The following is a 21,766-nucleotide window of genomic DNA, read 5'->3' as shown; positions in this document are numbered from 1 at the left end:
AGGGCCCGGGCGGGTCTCGTGCGTAGTCACCTCCTCGTGGTGAGACCTGGTAATTGATATCGTTTTACAAACATTAAAGTTATCAGGCTGAATTGTAAAACGATAAACTTTAATGTTTGAAACGATATCAAGCTAAAAACTACGCAACCTACAGTTCAGTTTAGACCGTGAAAATTTCTTTTCATTCTTTATTTCACGATCTAAACTGAACTGTAGGTACAATTAGTTGATAAGTAAACTATTGGGCCCCCAGCGGGCCACCGATGGACACCGAGGGATATCGTAGGGACATCGTGAGATGCGTGCGTCTTAGTTTTAAGTTGTGTGAGTTTAGCTTTAAGTTGCGTGCGTTTAGTTTTAGTTAATTATGAGATAGTTAGTATTTGTAAATTCACTGTGAGCGCATTCTGTACAAAGACACGTTTATTTAACTTGAAACGAAATTAGGGATATTTTCTCTCCGCTCTTCTTTCATTCGTTGTTACTATTGTAACTGACATTGCACTGAAGTAGATTTTTCAAATTTCGTCGTCAGTGTGTCAAGTCGGGGAACTGCACCCACGTCCGAAAGGACGAGGTAGGTTCTTGCAGTCTAGCGTCCGATTGTAATTCGGCTCCAGTGGTTCTTCAGAACTTATGTTTGGACACATATGCTTCAAATTGCGTAATAAACGAGTGGTATTTGCATACTTAGTTTTAAATTCATGATGACAATCCGTGTATTCCGCCTTTGTATCATTTTTTTCCTACAAATGTTCCCAAACAAAGCTTCTCTTTACCTTCTTCCTTTACACGATATCTTCTGCGCTACTTTCTGCTACCACAACTTTACTCTCACTATCACTCGACATTTTTTTTAAAGATCTCTAATTTTTATTAAATTCACACAGATTTTGAAATATACGAGCTTCCCGAGTTTCTCAGTGATACCTCTCAACAGCGTACATAATATCCAAGGAATAAGCACGCAGTCATTCGTTCGTATACATCAGATTACACGATTCTTAGAATCCGTGTTTCCAATAACTTCACTGGCAGAAGAAATTGAACTGTATATTTACATATTTTGTAGGCTGCTATACTTGTAAAGTAGCTCGAGAGACGGTAGCCGGATTCTCGAAATTTTCGGGAATCTCGACTTTTTCGGGAAACCTGATTCCTTCGAGAATCTTGAAATTTTCGGGAATCCGACCCCACCCGACTTGTCCCGACCATCGGGTTCCCGATATTTTCGGGTTCTCGCATACCCCTGTGAAGTGAAAATGCAAATATTTATTTCACATTTAAAGAGCTTATTTTTAAATGTTACAATCATACTTGTTTAAAAATTAAGTATCCAAAAAACTAGTTTCTGATACTTTCCAATTTCGTATTGTATATGTAACTAAATATTACAAAATCACAAGAAATTTTATGAAAACCAATTTCACAATAATTAATAATATACCAATCTCGTATGTTTTGCAATACAGAAACAATGCACGAAAATGGCAATTGCGTGTGTTATTTGTTAACCTGGTTCTAGCAATAAGTGCGTAGTGGCAAATCTGTAGTGAACGTATTAAAAGACAGAAAAATGAAACGTCCTTGCCGAAAAAAGTTTGCAAGTTCGCGGCAGCTGATTAGAGCGCTATCGCGTCACAAGCTCTGTCTGTCGACTAGATTTTAGTCAGCCGTGTCTGAACAACATTAAAGCGGCTCCGTTTAATGGCATGGTAATTTCCCAAAAAGACCATTACATCCGTAGTACAGTGCGAAAGTTTCTGCCGGCGGGTTCTAAATTTCACCTAATGAACACGGTGGAAAAACGCGCCATAAATCCGGCGAACTTTTGCGCGCGCCATCCCGTGCTTCTTGCTAGCCGCCGCGCCTATCAGCCATCACGAAATAACAAGCCGCCGTTACGCTTTACGACAAACCGCTGCAATTTAATCCGCGGCTCGTTCGAGCGTATATGTTCGATCGATGTCAGACAAGAAGCAGACCGGAGCCGGATGTCGGTCTCCGGGAGACAAGCTTTCGAAACAGCAAACAATTCGTTCCCCCGTTTGCATCGCGACCTTAAATTTCATCGAGAGATCTTTCCTTCTCGAAGCATTTTGTATGGTCGAACTTGTGTCAAGCTGCTGAAGCTCTTGAGGGATCTTTGTTGAATCAGAAATCGGGAGGATTGAAGATTTGAAAGGGAACTTTCATGAACGTAATTAAAGAAACGTAGTGAAATAATATCCCGAACCAGTTGGGAATTTTGTGTTGTTGAAAGAGAGACGAAGATAAAAGAAACGATGGAGTACAAAAAAGAACGTTCGTGCAATTTCGTACTTTTATGAGCATAAATGAAAAAGTATCGTGGAATCATCTTTCAAACTTGTCTGAAATTCTTACTATTAAAGAAGAGACGAAGAATGTTTATGCTGGTTTCATGTTGTTGTGAGTATAATCGAGAAAATTAGACCCTAAGTAGAGATCATCCTGGTTATTACGATCATTTTTTTACAGATTGTAGTATAATTAATTACATGTACAGTTAAATTGTAATGCCAATATCTTTTATACCTTTCAGAGAATCCTTTTAGACAACGATATTTTTTTGAATCGTGGCAAAAATTTAATTCCTATCAGTTATTAATAATAGGAACTAAATAAATTACTAATGAGAACTGAATAAATTTATTAATTGGTATATAATTTACCAATTAATAAATTACTAAATAAATTAGTAAGAACTAAATACTAAGGAATAATACTAGGACGTGTTTTGTAATATTCTTGAAAATTAATCCTTTACTATATCAACAAATTCTCATCTACGAGAGTATCACAGTGAAAGGGGTTCATCAATCTCAGAATTCGAGAAAATCAAGTTGTCGGAAACCTTCCTTTTTTTAAAAGAAAGACACAACATCAATAATTTTTGTTCATTAAAATTTAATATTTAAAAAACGAAATGTTACTCGGCTTTTCAGATTTCTCCATCGACTTCCTTCAATATCCCGAAATTCTTGGAAATCTCTACATTCTCCCGGAATTCTCTTTCGGAAATCGCGAAAATTTTCAGGAATCCGGGCAATCTCGTGTTATGAAGTATTTTCAGGAACCCGACCCGATCCCGAAATAAATTCTCGACCCGACATTTCCTAGTTACAACCGTATTCAAATTCCAGAGTGAACGTTCGTACAGACGTGCAAACCGACGCGCGAGTTCGAGCAATAAGAGAGCACAGGATGCCGGAAATTGGAGCTCGATAGGTGGACCTTGAATCAACGAAACTTCGTTTTGATTACGGGAACGAATAGATGACACTGTTATCCACAGTACGGACGGTACGAACACACCGGAAACTTAATCCGTGGATTGTCGAACTGGGTCAACCATTTTACCTATCGTGATCATTCAGGAGTCGCGGCTCCTCCAATTTCCTGGAGTCACCTGGGTCAAGGTTGCGCCACCTTTTCACTAATTAATAAATCTCTCTGGGTTATACACGCTTATTCCCTTTCACGTCTGAAAACTCTTCGTATCGCGAACCACGCGACGATAACCTTCGTCGTTATTCGGAAAGGGGACAGTTTTCGAGCATTTGAGTATTTGGAGGATAACGCTCGAGATATTTTTAGAGAGACTTGTTAGAGAGAGTTGCTGAAATAATAAATCCCTAAGAAATAATATTTTTATATATTATATTATATTATAATAAAATTTTATATTTTATATATTTTATATATTATATTATAACAATATTTCAATATAATAATATTTAAAAAAAATCAGAAACATCTGCCGTAATGGATAAAAGAAAATTTGAAATTGATATGCGCGTACATTAGTATTACTATCTTTCGTTCATTATTGTACAGTATCAATGCTGATACTTTTATAGCTCCATGGTTATGGTATTTATTAATACAAACTAAACTATGCATTTATTATTCATAAGTGATTACAACTAAATAAGTAAAATAATAGGATAAAATTCACACTTCTATACGAGCTCATCGTACACCGTTCATCGTCCATTCTATTCGACTCTCAAGCGTTCTCGCACCTTCTACCAGATCCTCTTTTGTTTCCCACACATTCTTCCACGCCTCTGTCTTTTATTTCTTAAACCAGTTCACTCCAGTAGTACAGGGTTCCCAATTCCACCAACAAATACATTGTCAGCTTCCGCTCCTATTCGATATATTAATCCTAGCAACGAAATTAATTAACCACCCACTATTCGAAATTGCCATACCAAGAAAATTCCACAAGAAGGTACAGTCCGTACTTATTAAAAGGCAACAACGAAGAAATATCGACCGAGGCTAGAAAATAATCTGAATACATAATCCTTCACTTCCGAGCGAGCCACTCTCGAGGGTGAAGATGCCTGTAACCCTGAAACAGGGTCGAATATATTATTTTTATTGTCTGGAAGCAGCGGGGAGCTAGGCGCGCACACAGCATCGATAGAAGATAGGAGAAACTTCGGCGTCCGTGTATTCGAAATTCCGAGGCGGTTTTCACTGAGAGCTACGTGCCTCTTCACCGAGCCAGTTCTGATACCCTGATGGCCCATTGTCGACGGGCTTTTGTCTAGAAACTTCCGAGCTACTATGAGAGTATGACGAGCCACCGGATCCACCAGATACCCATCAGAAGCGTTTACACCAGAGATTACTCGTGGCGTGGCTCCGAGCGACGCTTCTTTTCCATCCGGCCAGTCGATAGTGCTCATCCACTCCCCTTCTCGCCCGTTTCTCTCATTTTTTCATGCTCGACGCCGCGGAATTTCAGGCTTCCACGACGAACAGAGAAAACGGAGGGAGGGAGAAAGAGAGAGAGAGAGATCTCGCGGTCCATCGAACAAAGCCATTGATCGAACCTGTGTCTCTCCTCTTAGATACGTATTTTCCAGAAGCTCAGCCAACGTTCTACTTCGATTATCCCGCAATTTAGCCGGTTAATGGTTCATTCGCGTTTCAAGGGGAAGACGGAATCTTCGCAGACGTAATTTTATGTGACTCTATTTAATACCTCGACAGATTTTGGATTTCAGCTTCGTTATCGTCGTCATTTTTCTTGGAATATCCAGAATATTTGAACACGTTTTTTCACGCAAACTAAGATTTGATGCATCCACGTCAATATCAAGCAATCAAGTGAATAAATGAATTTTGAACTGAAAGGCTAGTTAATAAAAACTTCAATTTGAAAGATGTATTTTTCCCTCTTTTAAAAATTACAATCCGCAAACTAATAATTTCCCACGATCCTACGAGTTCCTAGGAAACGATCGGCAGTTCTTGGAAATTTCTATCATTGTTTCAATGGTCCGCGTTTCGTGGAAGAAGAGCTTCTAGAAAATTGCTGTTTAAATTGTTTAAGGGAACGTTTCAAGATAATCGTTGGGGCAGGCTAACCTCGTTCATAAAACACGGTAATATTGTTGAAAGTTTCAATGTAACGCCGTGCTCGTCCGTAATCTCGGCGGGTCGAGCTACCAAGTTAAATTAAATAACGCGATATCTTGCGAAATTTTTTGCACTCTTCGGCAAAAGCACAAAGTGAAAGGCGTTCACTTTGCAGCCGGGGATGGATCTGAAAGTCCGAAGTTGGTAACTCGGTGTTTCAGTTTCTCGATTCAAAGTAACGGCTCGCGAACTTGTAAATATTATATTATGTTCACGATATAATCGCCGGAAAACGTGATTTCTCCAATAAGTTTATTAAATACGACAAATAAAGTAATAATAGGTAGTGTTACGTGTTGAGAGTAACTTTCGCTTGATTTTCAGGGCGAAAATGAACTGCAAAAGAAGTCTAGTCGACGAGAGAGTTAATTACAATTAATTGTAATTGTTGAAAAAAAGACGTTTATAAATTATAAACGTTTATAATGTAAAATTTTACATTGTGCGCGTATACTGTAAAATTGTATAATTTATAAATCATAAACGTATATAATTGAAAGAGACGAATTATAAATTTGGCTCGTTCAGAAAACTGTCCTTCGCTTCTGGAGAACATATTTTTCGTGTCATTTTCGCAAGTGATGAAATTTGAAATTACGCAAGTTAAGGGAGAGAATGTTCCTCGAAAAGAGGCGGCATGGAAACACGTGGGACTTGTAGATGATAAGTGACGAAGAACCTTTCGAATAATTGAGAATGAAGATCAAAGATATCCGCCCCTACTACACTGTGCGAAGCACTCTTCGACATCAATCGAAATCAACTCGGACAAAACGAACTTCCAAGTTTCTTCCATTTGTCTATTACTTTCGGCACATTTCTACTGTCTATGTGTCTTCAACTTGAATGTAGAATCTCTAAGTTGCCATTTCAGGGCCAAGTTTCTATCTCTTTTGCATTCACTATCGATTGAAAGTAAGATTTATTGAAAAATTAAAGTGAAATGAATAAATTTTATTATTATATATAATAGTATTTTAATTATTTTTATATATAATAGTATTAATATTATATATATTATATTAATATTATTTTATTTTTAATATTAATAGTATTTTAATTATTTTTATAATATGAATAGAACCATGATTTGTTGCTAAATACAGCGACTATACAAATTATTATGAAAATACAAGCAGTCGATAGCCCCGGCATTAAAAATAAAATAAAAAAAGAAGATGAAAATAAAATGCGGTTTGATTTAAAGCTGAGAAGTGCTCGAACTGTTCGTCAGATAACACTTATCGAAGGAAATCATCTGCCCCACCCCATGTAATTTAGCTGAGAGCCTGACTGATATTTGCGATCGATGGGGCGGCTCTTAAGGTCACTCATAAATACAAAACGACCGCGATCGATTGCGCACCAATGGCCAGAATGATTTAACACTGATTTTTAATCGTGATCAGGCACGTAGCCAACGAATCGTGTTTAGGGAAACGTTCCAAACTTCGCGAACTTCGGATACAGTGCAGATTCATACGCGATAATCCTTGCACACAGAGTCTACAGCTCATTATTAAACGAAAATTTATAATTTGAAGAAATGAAGAATTTGCATTAACTGACCATTTATCGTGACTGTCAAGTGTTCACGGCCGGAGTGAAATTCAATCTAATTCAATCTAAACTATGCAAAGATTTTTTTTTTTTTGAAATTCAGGACTTTAGAAACTCTTTAACTGAATAATTGGTACACTTGACAAAGAATCATTTTGTAAATTACATTCAAAAAATGTATAACAATCCAGTTGGTTTTATTTTAAAGTATAAAGTCTCTGCTTTGACAGCTCTACGTTAGTTTTCTTCAAAGATGTTTTCATCATCGTGTAGCAAGTGAAAAGACTATTTTTGTTTTCGAAATTCAAATGCCTCTGGAAACATTAAAAAGTCCTTTTCGTGACTGAATCTGTCATTGTTTCGAAGATTGAGGTTTCCTCTTGAAACTTGTTGCACGATATTTTGCCATTTTAAACATTAGGGTTAAATGACAAAATATTGGGATTTTTTTTGTCATTTAAGTCTAATGTTTAAGGTTCAATAAAGTGATAAAGAAAGATCGTACAAGATTTAAAAAATTAATGTAAAGGAAAGACATCGATCCTGAAGATTATGATACAATCACGTAAAAAATTTTTCCACCGTTTAAATTTTGAGAATTTTTCGACGACAAAAAGTATCCTTTCTTCCACTTGTTGCATCATGCAGAAACATCCTCGGGGAAAAAGAGAACTCAAGATTGATAAAGCAGAAGTCCCTAAGCTTTAGAATGAGGCCAACTCTCAGATTGTTGTACAATTTCGTTTCACGAAATTTGAAGTATCGACAATTTCTCATCGAGCGTGCGTGAAAATACTCTGCCAGCAATATATATGTCAGCAAAGAATTTTTCTGAAATTAAATCGCGGTAGTCAAATTTCAATTTCGGCGCAAAAAAAAAAAAAAAAAAAAAATAGAAACAAATATCGAATACTATTATTAAATACACAACACAAACTTTCGAACGAAACCAAAGGTCTATCGAGACGCATGCAGTCGAATCTTTGCGTGGTTTATCGTTGCGCGAGTGGTTGAGATGTTTCTGATTCGGAAAATGAAAGTAGAAACTCACTTTGAGAGCCTCCTCGTGGGTCACCGCCCGGAAGGGTGTGCCGTTCACCTCCAAGATGGTGTCTCCTGGCCTGAGTCCAGCGCGTTCGGCCACCGAACCCTCCTCCACCCTCGATATGTAGACACCCACCCCTGAGAACAATTCACAGACTTTCCATCAGGCCGGAAGCTGCCTGGCGACTGGTCCACAACCAGTGCACGCTAAAACCTTCCACCCAGGGCGCATCTTTCCAAACCGTTTTTTTCTCTTTCTCTCTCTCTCTCTGAGTACGTTTGTACTCGAAATGCACTGCGAGAGGAATTCGATGGACACGCGGCGGCGTTTAAAAACGGGAGCACTTAAATAAATTGTTCCTCGATATTGCTCGAAGAGTAGATGGAAAAGAGAGTGGCGTGAAAATTCTGGATCTATCTCGTGTTCTCTCTCACTCACTCTCTTTCTCTCTCTCTCTCTCGATTTTGTTCGCGTTTTACGAAGAATGGAAACAATCGTGGAGCATGATTATAGTAGACTGTGTATTTTCAATTGATTATACATCGACTCGGATTTATCGATTGTGTTTACGTAACCGTAGCGTATTGAACATTTATACAGAAATATTATAATTGATCGAGCTAATCCTTGCATGTGATCGCAATGGAACGGAGTTTCTGAGAAATTCGCAACGAAATGAACTACGTTATATTTGTAACTATGTCATAATCTGTTGGACAGTTGACGATTGAAGCATCGTGGGACCAGTCACGAATTGTTTTCAATACGTAATTTCTGTGAAAATTGAAAATTTGTATCTTATGTACGGTCAGAAATAAAGAAACAATCATAAGTCATTCGTTCTAATTTTTTTTTCTATCCCATTGTCAAAAATTCCGTTCCGTAAAATTCAAAAACATCGAAATCTTAAGATTTCAAAGTTGAAAAATGTTTCAAAGACTTAAATTCGCGAGTTGTTGGCACGAAGCTCAGATCCCATAATTAACAAAAAAAAAAAAAAAAAAAAAAGGTTCGTTTGGAAACGATTTCGGCAGCAATCGAAGAAAACGAAAGAAAAAGTTCTCGAAGTGTTTCAATCGCGATTTCACCGACACGTAGCCATAATTTCTTGGGCGGTCGTATCACAAGCCACTTTTCGAGACTCCATAAATCGAGACGGGGGGAAATTGATCCATTAGAATGCAATGGGGTTGGCCGTTCTCGAACGTGACGACGTAAAGCTCCCATTTTTTGTTCGCAGCCACTGCCAACGAGTTATTCCTCCTTCAGGCTTTTCATGGAAACGCCATGAGTAGAAAATCGGATTAGGTTCTTGTGTTGATAAATGAAACAGTAACATAAGAGCAGAATATTGGGCTGAAATGTCCTGTCTTATATTTCTTTTTTTTTTTTTTTTTTTTTTTTTTCTTTGGGATATTCCAAGTTCACCGCGTCTTTTATTTCTTAAATAAAATTAAGATTATAATGTGTTTGTACAAAACAATGACTGAAATGTCAGACGAGAAACGTGGAGTCCTCAATATTTCTCGAAATTTGTAGACTCGTGCTATTTTTGTGATCCGAAACTCTTAGAACTCACGATAACACGAGAGAATATTACGACAATACGAATTTATTCTGATTCATTTAGTTTAATTTAATGATAACTTAATTGAGTTTGTGCAACTCACTTGACTCAATCAGAATCAGAATAAAAATTTCGTTTCTTGTAAATTAGAAAGTTGACTATTTTTACTATTGAAATGTTCCAAGTTCGGAGAGTTGGAAAATTTAAAATTTCGCGAATATAAAAATCAAACTTCGTCCCATGTTTGCCAAATATTTTAATTTCGATCCAAAAAAAAAAAAAAAAAAGAAAAGAAACTAAAGACGTCACAAGCAAAAAGGATGACTACGATCTTTCTCATTTCGAAAATAGACAGACAGGACATTTTAACTAAAGAGAGCTTCGAAGATGGAAATAAAGAAATAAGGAAACTGGGCGGGTAGGAATGAAAGAAAAATATTGGTGTAGAAAAGAAAACGAGAGGGGAACGTAGGATAATAAAATACGGATGCAGAACAGTGAGACTGCTCGAGAAACAGAGATTACGGTTTTGTGCCGGTGCGTGTTCTCTCGTATCTCGCGCGTATGGAGGAAGCATGCAAAACGATTTTTCTGCGGAAATACCGGCGATAAAAATCGCCCGCTCTGATCTAAAATTTTAACCGCCAGGGAAAAAGGGGAAATGAGAAAAGAGAGCACTGCGTGCTCCTTCGTTTCGACTTTCCTCTTCTTTTCTCTTTTCCATCATTTGTCTACTTGCTGGAGAATATTCCATTTCCTGGAGTTCCTGTGCTTTTTCAGCGACACGCATAAAGACTCAACTGCGTGTGCTGATCAAATTAATTGTTTTCTTTTTTTTTTTTTCTTTTATTTCCGCAGAAAAGAAGTTGACGTTGTCGTGGCTAGGTTGGTGAATACATTGAACGTAATTCGTGGGTAAATATATATGATACTTTTCGAGCTCGTGCAACTAGAATATTCAATGAAATATTAGTCGGGCGCACATGTGTGGCACATGTTCGATTAAATGTCTTTTAAGGGGAATTTCTTTCATGGTCGAACAGCGATATTGTTTGATACTTTTCTTTGATGGTGAATTTCTGGCGAACGAAATCTTTGAACGTCCAGCTCGTTCGAACGGTTCCTTGCTCGCGCAAATTGCTCTACAAACCTTTTCTTTCTGCAACACGTTCTGGGTCTTTTAAAAAAAATACACAGCAGTCGCTACAATAAGAGAACGGAAACGTTTGTTTCGCCGAGTTTGTCGATCGGCTTGTTGCAGAAGCAGCCGATTTTTTGAAAACAATAGTTGTTGAAATTATTTCGAAATTATTTCAGTTTGATCTCTCAGTTTCGGGAAATGGGTATATTTAAAGTACACTGTTGAAGATAACCGAGGAATCGCTACAAAAGACTCTATTATGTCAAGCACGAGAAGAGTAGCGAAGAAGACTTACAAGTTTGACAGACTGACATGTTACTCCTATCATGCTCTAATAAAGAGCAACTTTAAGAGAATCATTGAAAAAGTATCGCACAGAGTAAATACGAAAATCGAGATGACACGGAGAATGATCCTTTGAATTCTGAACTTTTTTTCAGCAATATTTGCGAAGAAATTAAATTTAATCGCATATTCACGTATTCTTTACTCAAAATATTATAACTAGTATCAAGACTATATCGTATGTCGGACTTGCAGTATTTTTGAAGAAGTTTCGAAAAATATTCGACGAAGGAAATATGTAGAAAATACACGTAGAAAAATACTGTTACGGATCCTCGTTAGCCTGAACTAATTAGGCAAAAGTAGCAAGTAACGGTACCATGGCCGATGAGGTTCTACGCCACGTATGTTCCGATGCATTATACATTACACAAATTAGCTTCAACTTAACAGCGATCAAACTGTGCTCGGTGTTTACGCTATCTTTTGTATCATTTTAATTGAATGCCACGCAAGACCGTGTTAATTAGCTCATTAACGCGGTATCTAAAATCGCGAGGCACATCGTAAATCTGCCTTCGCTCTTTGTCACGCGATGAAAACGAAAATTTCTTTTGTCATTTGTTCAAATCAAAACGAACACGGGATTAACATTTTAAACAACAATACGTGCGTGTTGTCGTGCGTGAAACAGTTATTAATGCACGTGTTTAAAGATATATAAATTGTTGCTACTCTAATATTTAATAATTAAAACAATTTGTACTTCATTATTGAAATTCAATTTCAATGTCAGATCAAAATTTTTATACGACTCCTTTTTATATGCCAAATCAAAGTAATTTTAATGGAAATTAATCGCGGATTAATATAAATTAAATTCAACAGCCATTTATAATTCTTCGAGAGATATATACTTTGAGCCCTTCGTTACAAAAACACAGAGGTAGAAACGAAACGTTTCATAATAACATAAATTGAAATCGCGAGTAATTCCTATTCGCCACTCGAAATCAATATACAGTTTGAATAATGTAGATATAATAATAATCGGAATTTTCGACGTATCGTGCCGATGTCTGAATGAATTTAAATCGCCGATCCCTATGGAAACGATCGTCGTTAAAGCCTCGTTAATGCCTTGGAACTTTCATTCACGGTGTTCGTAAAAAACGAACTTGAATTCGTATCGGGAATCTAGATATCTGGCGCATCGTGTCACCAAAAGAACGAATAAAATATAACTCGTGAGCAAAAAAAAGGGACGCGGGATTGTACTTACTAAATCGCCGAGTACCATGAATACTTAATTCCCCAGATATTTGTCCAAGACACGAAACAAAACGCGGTCACATTGTTCAAGGAGACCGGAACACAATCGATGACCAGTTGGTTATTCGCGCGAGCAAGGAAGAGCGTCTGTTTCACGTAAAAAAAGAAGAAAAAAAAAAGAAAAAAGGAGAAATGGAAGCAAAGAGGGAAAAGGAAAGAAATGAAATTTGGCGTTCGGACAAGATGGACGTCGAAACCAAGAGGACACTTGGCAGCGGGAGTCCCGTCCCGCTGTTAATTGATCTGTTTTCACGTCGACAGGTCGGCCTTACGAGGCAGAGGATTAATTCGGCTGATAAAAGAGATAAGAAGGAACAATGAGCTCGTTACGCGAGGCTCGCGTTGCCCTCTCCCCTTCCCCTCCGCCCTCAAGCCCATTTAAGAACAGATTTCCGTCCCCCCTCTTTCTATTTTCTTTCAGAAACGTCAGCGACGATATGTCGATTGCGAACAACGAGCACCGACGTTTTAATTTTCTTTCATCTTGCAGCTTTGTGTTTGGCCTTGTAACTTTTTAGCTTTGCTTCTCTTTCAAAGTACAATTTTTCCCTCCGCGACTCTCCGTCTCGTTCCGTCTCGTTTTCTTTCTCTTTCTGTGTTTAATATCCTGCCCTCGCTTGGCGAACGATGCTCGAACAATGTCTCGGGAAAATGGGAAAAAGAACACTCGAGTGAATTCAAGGCTGAACAACAATATAGTAAAAATTATCAAAGTCAACCGATTAAACGATTTTTTTTTTTTAATTTAATCGATTGTTTTTCTTTTTATGAATTGAAAATATAATATGTAGCACCAGAAGTTCACAATTACTGTAATCAAGACGATATCTACCGCGTTAAACGTTTTATTATCAGCTTTCAGATTCGTTACAAGATAGAGTTAAATTCGTAACTGCGTGATATATTAGAAATCCTCACTTTACTGACACTCAAGATTACGGGCATCGTTCACCATTCGAAATTCTCTGCAAATTTATCGCGAGCCTTCTCCTTTTTATCAGTCCAATGCTTCTACAGTTTGTTACTTTTCAATAAATTCTTTTCTTTCGTGACTTTTCTTTCGACCCTTTCTGTCTTAAATGGGCTTCGTTCAACACCTGCAAAATTTCTCCCATCCGCAACGATGTAACGCAAATTACACGAACAAATGTAGAGGAGACCGGTGTGTTTGTGTGTACGTGTGCGTTTTCTGTGTACGTTCTCTTCTATGAATTCATAAACTATGCGCATATGCATCATACACTGTCATGCAACGAAATGCCACGGCGTGCTAAGCCTAGAGGAATTCTCGGCTACCATAATACCCGACGATAAATCGTCGGAAGAACAGAGCAGACCAGAGAAAGGATTCTGTCTTTATGAACATTCTCCGCGAACTATCGCGAAATTTTTACCATGGAAAAATAATTCAGAATTGAACGAATAATTTCCTTCTCGTCTCTGTTCCAAACGATTTCCTCTGTCGTGCGCTTTTCTTCTTTCCTTCTTTATAAATCAGCAAAGATTTCTCGCGAAACTGTTCTCACAAACGACCATTGATGACTCAGACTTAGTCGTCTCTTTGTTTAGTGTAGCCTCTTTTTTATTTTATAAGAGCTCTTCGAAGAGATCGGATCAATTCTTTACCTGGATCCATTCGAGGCAAAAAGGAGACACAAAGTTATTACTTAACTATCGAAAACGTAGAGAAGCTCTCTCTACGCAACAACGCGTCGTGGTTCCAGCGCCAGAAACGAGGTCGTAGGAAGATAAACCTTGTTACAACGTTCGACTTTTTCCTTTCATGCTCCCGAATCAAACAAAAGACACCCTAGCTCGCCCTAGTTGCATAACACATTACCACGCAACTTAAACTAACAAGCATTACCAGGGGAACTTGCCGTGTCCTCCGCGTTTCACACCCGATGTTTCTCAACTCCCACACGCCGATTTTTTTCCCCTCTTTCGCGGCGCGAGGCATTAGCATGTTCATTATCATAACAAAGCGGAACTACCTTCGCTTCTCATTTTTCTCGAATATGTTCACGCAAATCCCGCGTGAAGAATAATCGCGAGGGAAAGTTTGAACGACGAGGAAATAAAGGAAAATTTCACGGATGAAATATACTTAAGAAACATTTTTGACAGATTAATCGCTATGAACGACGACTCTTAAATCGTATTCATACATATATCCATATATGCATGTGACACGTACGCTTTCATTCAAAAGTTTTACAATTAGAACAAGCACTTCAGAATTGAAAAAATTAAACAATACTTTATGTAACAAAGATCTAAAGTGTTAACATTTTAGTAGTAGAGGTGTGCGAGAACCCGAAATATCTTTCGGTTTAATAACCTTTCGCGTGTCATTTTGTACATGCGACAAATTTTATATCGATTCAGTTTCTTTTCTAGTACATGTACTTGCGTTTGGATGCGTATGCTTCAAATGGCGTAATAAACCAATAGTATTTGCATACTTAGCTTTAAATTCATAGTGACGATGCGTGCATTTCATCTTTTTCTTGAAAACGTTCCCAAACAGAGCTTCTCTTTACCTTCTTCCTTTGCACGATACTTCCTGCTACCACAACTTTACTCTCACTATCACTCGGCATTTTTTTTTTAAAGATTTCTAATCTTTATTAAATTCACACAGATTTTGAAATATACGTCTGAACTTCCCGAGTTTCTCAGCGATACTGCTCAACAGCGTACATAATATCCAAGGACTAAGCACGCAGTCACACATTCGTTTACATCAAGTCATACGATTCTTAGAATCCGTGTTTCCAATAATTTCACTGGCAGAAGAAATTGAACTGTATATTTACATATTTTGTAGATTGCTATACAGCGTATGTAGCGTAGTTCGAGAAACGGTAGTCCGACATTTTCGGGTTCTCGCACTCCCCTAATTAATAGATAAATTATAAAATACGCTTGAAGTTCTTAAGTTGTATAATCTGTGACAAACACTGATTGTTAATACTGAAACAACTGATCTTCAATACATATTAAATGGTCAAAACGATCAATTTGTAAGTTTTGTTGGATATTTTATAAATGTAAAACAGTGTATTTTTAGAGATTTAAATGATTCTTCATAAAATACTTCATTGTATTGTAAAATTTTCTATTCCTTTTTTCTTTTACTTTAACATCTCTGATGGAAATTTTATGTTTCAATCGCCGATAGTTCTACTCTCTCTCTGTTGAAGTACTCTGCATATAAATCATAATAATTTAAATTTACAATTAAAATAAATAGATTTGTACGATCACGTTTCTATTTAAACAAGTCGAAATCAATACTAATTTATCCGAACATAAATATCCGTAATATATATAAATTTCCAGCAATTGTAAAAAAAAAAACACTCTGAAACTCTCGTTTGGTTATTCTAGCCTTCAAAAATGAAATATATCGCAAAACTTCTGAGCAAAAGCGCACGTGACGTACGTACCGATAAACGTGTTGACAAAAGAACAAATTCCACGTCTAAGAAACGAAATCACGGTCACGAACGCTTCACTGTGCCAACAGTGAGAAAAGGAATACAAAAGGAGTACATATGTAACAGACACGTTCAATCGCTGAAGTAACTCACAATCAGTTCTTCCTCAGTTCGATCTCTCGAGATCGAATCCTCCCGACTTGCCCCAGCCGTCTCGTGGATCGAGAGGAATTCAGACGACGTTTCCAGGCTAATCTGTCCTTATCACGCGTGCTCGCTCGCCGAAAGAACTCCCGACAATACCGAAAAAAAAGAGCGAGCTGGCGCGCCAACCACAGGAGAAATCGCCGTCTCGATCGAAGCGCGTCAAAAACGGGGACGACAGTCGAACTTGCATTCTGATCTGCATGCTGGGAATCGATCGCGAGGCCACCACGATCGCTAGAGTTGTGTGTCGGTACCCAACATTTTGAAGACTGGAATCGGGTCGGAATTAAGTCTTGTAAAATTTAATTGCAAGATTTAATTCAGCGTGAAATTTTTAATTTGCAACGTGAAGGATATATGTCCGCATGTTTGTGTACTTTCTATTAGGATTGAACATTATATATGTAATTAGTATTATTATTAAAATAATAATAATAGTAGTAGTAATAGTACTAATATTAATAATATAATAATAGTAGTAGTACTAATATTAATAATATTAATAATATTACTACTAATAATATTAATAATATTAATAATTAATAATTAATAATTAGTACTAATAATATTAATAATATTAGTACTAATATTAATATTAGTAGTAGTACTAATATTAATAATATAATGGTAATAATAATTAGTACTAATATTTTTAGAAAAAGAAACAAATCGATTAATAATATTAATAGGATACATTCTCAAATTCTGAACAAAAGTAAAACTTCGAATTATACCTATATATTTTGTATTACAAGTTCGAAATTTTATGCCGAATTAAATTTTTCATATCACGGAAATTTGGCCAAACCAAATTTGTCCAACTTTTTCCGATTAAGCCCCGAAATATCGAGACATTAATCGATTTTTTGAATGGATCAGAAATCGGGTTACCAAAGAAAATCATACTATTTGAAACAAGTCGGACTAACCGGAAGAATTAGGCTATTCGAAAGAAATCACCTACTTAATCACTTTTCGATTTGATCGGGCCACTAACTGGATATTGTCATGAACACTTTATGCAAATATTCGATAAATCACATGATGCAAGTCAGTCGGTTGCAATTTTTCGTGAGAGAGTTTACTGTAATTATTATCATGAAACATTTTTTGAAATATTTTAAATTGTGAAAGCTTGTCGTAATATAGAGAACAAAATTAATTAAAGAAAGGAATGAATATGCGTGAAATACACGAAGAACATATTTAAAATATTCGAAACATCTGAATTTGCAATTAGATGAGAAGTATCTCTGCTTCAAGTCTCAGTTTTGATTATCTTTATAAATATATGAATTTCCATAAAGACGACAGTTCCAGCATCAAATAATCAGGAACACAATTTTAATCGACGAGTTTGCAATGTATCGTGATTAATTATTCCGAAATTAAAGTAGAATTTGAATTGTCCGAATCAATCTTCCCAATTCTATACGTTCACTCCACTATCTTTCGAAAGTTCATCTTCGAAAGCAAATTATCTTCTCTGTTCGCCTTTGTTCGCGTCCACTGGAACCACATACCCACCCAATCACTACGAAATTTTGGTCTCCGCATGTACGTAGAGCGCGACAGTATAGAACGATTACTTTGATGATTGCACGACTTGAGATCGACAGAGAAGGAAAAGTATTTTTCGTTAAGCGAAAAATTCTGGCTCTTCCTTTCCGTTTTATCATTGGCTTCCTTTCTCTCGTGCCACTGGTCGCCCTCTAGTCCCAAGCTCGGCCGATCTGCGCATTACACTTTCATGCGACATCGATCGTTACTCAATGTGTGTATGCGTGTGTGTCTATGTGAACGTGAATACGCGAGTATGAATACTCGAAAACCACGGGGAGATTGGAACGGCAACGAAATTCGGAACGATACAGGGAACTATATCTTGTAATGGCTTTCGTGACCGATCGGAACGACCTGTGCGCAGCATAATTCGATCGATCGGTCACGACAACTGAATCATTCGATTAATGATCAATGATCGTACAGTGGAGAGGCAGTGAGTTAAAAATTGAACATTATTGATCTATCGTTCGGTTTGATAATAAAGTTAAATTATTTAACCTCTTGCGCTGGAATGACGTGCCACGCGCGTCGAGAATTTTTTATTCCAAAATTGCAATATTTTCTCGGGTTTAAGTGTGTATAAGATAAAACGAAATAGGCAAAAACAAATATTCTCAATAATTTCTATCTAGCGATATCATATCCGACGTGTTCGAAAAGAAAGCGACGAATTATTTTATACGGTCTGGTCACTCGTTATGGTCCGCAATCAGTTGCCAGTAAGTAATCGTAAATTAATTTCAAAGAAATTTTTAAAACGACGACTAAAGTCCGAGACAACGACATATTTTTTCGTCGAGATATCAAAAAATTGAGGTAGCTACTAAAAATTTAAAACGCGACGAATTATAATGGAATCGTAAATCAATTTCAGGTTGTGCGTATTTTTGGTTACTGCGGCTAATACTCGAAACGCAATAATTGACAATGAAATGTTCTCGTGTTTCGCACGACGAAATGTTCGTTATTTTTACAACGGAAGAATGAAACTTTGATTTAATCGATAAACGCCGGCGGCTCTGACATTATCAACCTCCTGCCTTTTCGAAGTAAGGTAACTAGCACGATCATTAAACGCGGAGAGAATAATTTCTTACGCGATAAACTTCGCCAATATACTCACAAAATGTAAATTCTACGTAGAAGAATTAAAAAAAAAAAAAAAAGAACAACAAATATTTTCTTAATCGTCGTAACGAAGGTAGCAACGTTTTAAAGGAAAGAATTTTCAATACTTTACAAAACTCGCTGAGACCGCACTTTGTACGAATATCCTGCAAAGTTCTATTTTCCAGGAGCATTTCCGCAATTTTGAAATATACAGACCGCAAGGAAAGACCGCAAAGAAATAGAATGATATACTTTGCCACGGGATTACACGTCGCTTTGTATTTAGGTAGCCAGTAAATCGCGTCTCTTCTTTTATTTAAAGGAATAACCATAAGCAACGTGCTGTATCTCGTTGGATATAAAACAGTGGTAGAAAAATAAGAGATATTTCTGTACTTAACTCTCCATTACTAGAATTTATCAGAAAAAGAGGATTGCTAATTATAGTTGTTGCAATTTAAAATTTGAATAATTTATAATTGAAGAATCTATGGGGGAAGAAAGGGAACTATCAATTTTAGTGAATTTTGACATGTGCTCCTGCGTGTCTCCTCTTTATTATTAGCTCTGTTATTATTGCCAATTCAAATTTTACATTTACATGCGAGTTTCGATCATTAATATAAATTTTCTGACAAATATTAAAACTCTTTTCCATTGTGATTCTTTCATTATTATAAACAAGATATTCTTGTAATTCATGTATATCTTATCGATGAAAAATAGTAAAACAATTAAAATAAATAAAATAGTAAAAAGAAAGCCCTGAGGACACATAACACAATTTTCAAAACGTGATATTTTAATCCTTGATAAATTGCTGGCAAGTTATATTTACCACTTGTGTTGCTCTACATTATAATTATACACACAGCAATCTTTACTTTAATCGTTCTTATATACAACAAAGACCAATGTAGATATCAATATTTCAAAATTCAGAAGATTTCTGACAAATACACTCATCGTGCGCATAATCCAAAAAAAAAAAATGCGAGAAAATTTTTGACAAAACGATCGTACTACTGTAGAATTCAAAGAAACGATGTTACAGAGGGTTAACTTTCTTGATCAATCAAGCTTCAATAAAACAATAATTCAAGGCCGAAATATCCGTTTGATTGATAAGGCAAGAGGTTGAAGACGTCGAAAGAACGAAGGTCAAAGAAAACTCAATAAATCGCCCGATCCGGATAAACGATACGTTGCGTAGTATAGAAGGCTCGATTAAGCGAGTCTGTCGTCTCACATGGCGATCGCGAATCGCAACGAATCACGGTTGTCCAACACGGAGCTCTCCGTGTGTTGCTAATCGAGCAAGACTACCACCGAGAATATAAATCATATCGATTAACGATCGTCGGCCGATGAGGATATAAATCGTCTGGCTGCAATCTGTAAAAAATCGCGGATCACCGGCGTGATAAAGGCAAGCTCGTGCCTTTAATCACGCCTAACGTAATTTATATCGGTGTTTCGAAATTCTTTTTTTTTCCCCTCACCTCCTACGTATCTTTCTCCCGCGTTAACGACGACCCTGAAAACGGTATAAAACTTAGATATTCGTCGACTCTCACCATGGCGCGTCCCCGTTTAATATGTCAGAGTTTACGCGTTTCCCTGTGTTATTAAATTGAAAAATCGCGAGAAGGAAAATGGCGATGTAAGTCGAGATATAAATCAATTTTTATGGTAGTAATTTTATCGTGCGAATTTTTAAGCGAATTTTTTCAAGCGGAAAGCTTGGCGGTAATGCATGTAATAGGCAAAAAGTACAATGTTCTTAGAACAATTTTCTGTTTTGGTTCCGTTTCTTAGACCATTCTCATAAAAATATGCAACTACATAAACATCCACCATAGTTGTAAGTCCTGTTTCTGGTTACTAAAGTACGTAATCATCTAAAAAGTCGAAAGGAAACAAGAACTTTTGTTTCCAGTCCCTTCCTTGATAATACATTTAAATTTAAAGTTATATATTCTTCCGTAAAACACGGAAAACACAATTCATCGCATTCTTCTGTAGTTAAAATTAATCTCGTTTAAAGAATTTATAAAAATTGGAAAAGTGGAAATGAAGAATGAATCTTATTTTTAAAATCTCGAGCCGTGTTGGTTTCAATCTCCCAGTGATTTTGTTGCTTTTTGCTTTGTATAATGCTAATGTTCCTCTTCCTCTCTCTCTCTCTCTCTCTCTCTCTCTCTCTCTCTCTCTCTCTCTCTCTTTCGAATTCTTTCACACGTACACACACACTCTCTCTCATCCTTTTTTGGTTCGTTTTCCTTACATTCTCTCTGCCTTTTGGTTCGTATGGTTGATGAGTTACCTGACTGCGCTTCTGGTACAGCGAAACAGAAAACAAGAAAGACACACCGCCAGTTGGCTTATTTCGATTTCGGCCGGATCGAAACGACGCCAAGTTGTTTCGCCCCCAAGTCGTTTCTTCGAAAAATGACCAATCGATCATTCGACCACGTCCTACTTTTTTTCTCGTTCGTTCGTTCATTCGTTCGTGCTCTAGCGAAGCTACTCGCAGACAGCGCTGAAAAACTTTTCGATCTGTCTGTGTCTGGTTTTTTGGTTTAATATATTCTTCGATTCTGCTGAGCAGATAATAATTCTATGAATAATTCCATGAATACTGAATACTCCGCCGCGAAATTTCCAACGCGGTTTTATACCTACGAATTTTTCAAATAAATCGTCTGGAGAGAATCTTTATGAATGATTAAACAAGTTACGATGTTGACTACGAATATTTTATGATTCACATTTGGAATTCGAGTGTCCTCCAAATGTGTTCGGTAATTTGTTAAACTGAATGGTCTGCAATTTCGAAATTTAGCATCAGAAATCTACTTTCATACAGGGTGATTCACGTAACTTGCACACCTGAAATAACTTTTAAATTATAATGACTAAATTGTTTAGTACAAAAGTTGTGTGATTTTAAGGGAAGCAGAATGTAGCGTATCAATTTTTTGTGGGTTTCGAAATTTTCAAAGTCGTCTTTATTTTTTTTTTTATCGAACGATATATTTTTTCGTCATAAA

General features: G+C 36.8%; 1 protein-coding gene across 3 annotated transcripts in view; it reads right to left on the bottom strand.

Moving 5' to 3' along the window:
• LOC122536418 (whirlin-like) overlaps positions 1-21,766 on the bottom strand; it is a 109,086-nt gene that overhangs the window by 66,138 nt on the left and 21,182 nt on the right. For 2 of the 3 annotated variants that reach the window (XM_043668778.1, XM_043668779.1), the window contains exons 4-5: positions 21,040-21,051; positions 8,069-8,199 (exon numbers count right to left, since the gene is read on the bottom strand). In XM_043668778.1, the coding sequence (XP_043524713.1) occupies positions 8,069-8,199; positions 21,040-21,051 (143 nt within the window). The remainder of the gene's footprint in view (positions 1-8,068; positions 8,200-21,039; positions 21,052-21,766) is intronic. The other variant, XM_043668780.1, reaches the window with a different exon arrangement.

Source organism: Frieseomelitta varia, unplaced genomic scaffold (genome assembly GCF_011392965.1).
Source record: "Frieseomelitta varia isolate USP_RPSP 00005682 unplaced genomic scaffold, Fvar_1.2 scaffold_834, whole genome shotgun sequence".
NCBI classification, from domain to species: Eukaryota; Metazoa; Arthropoda; class Insecta; order Hymenoptera; family Apidae; genus Frieseomelitta; species Frieseomelitta varia.
This window is presented reverse-complemented; position numbering and strand designations above follow the sequence as displayed.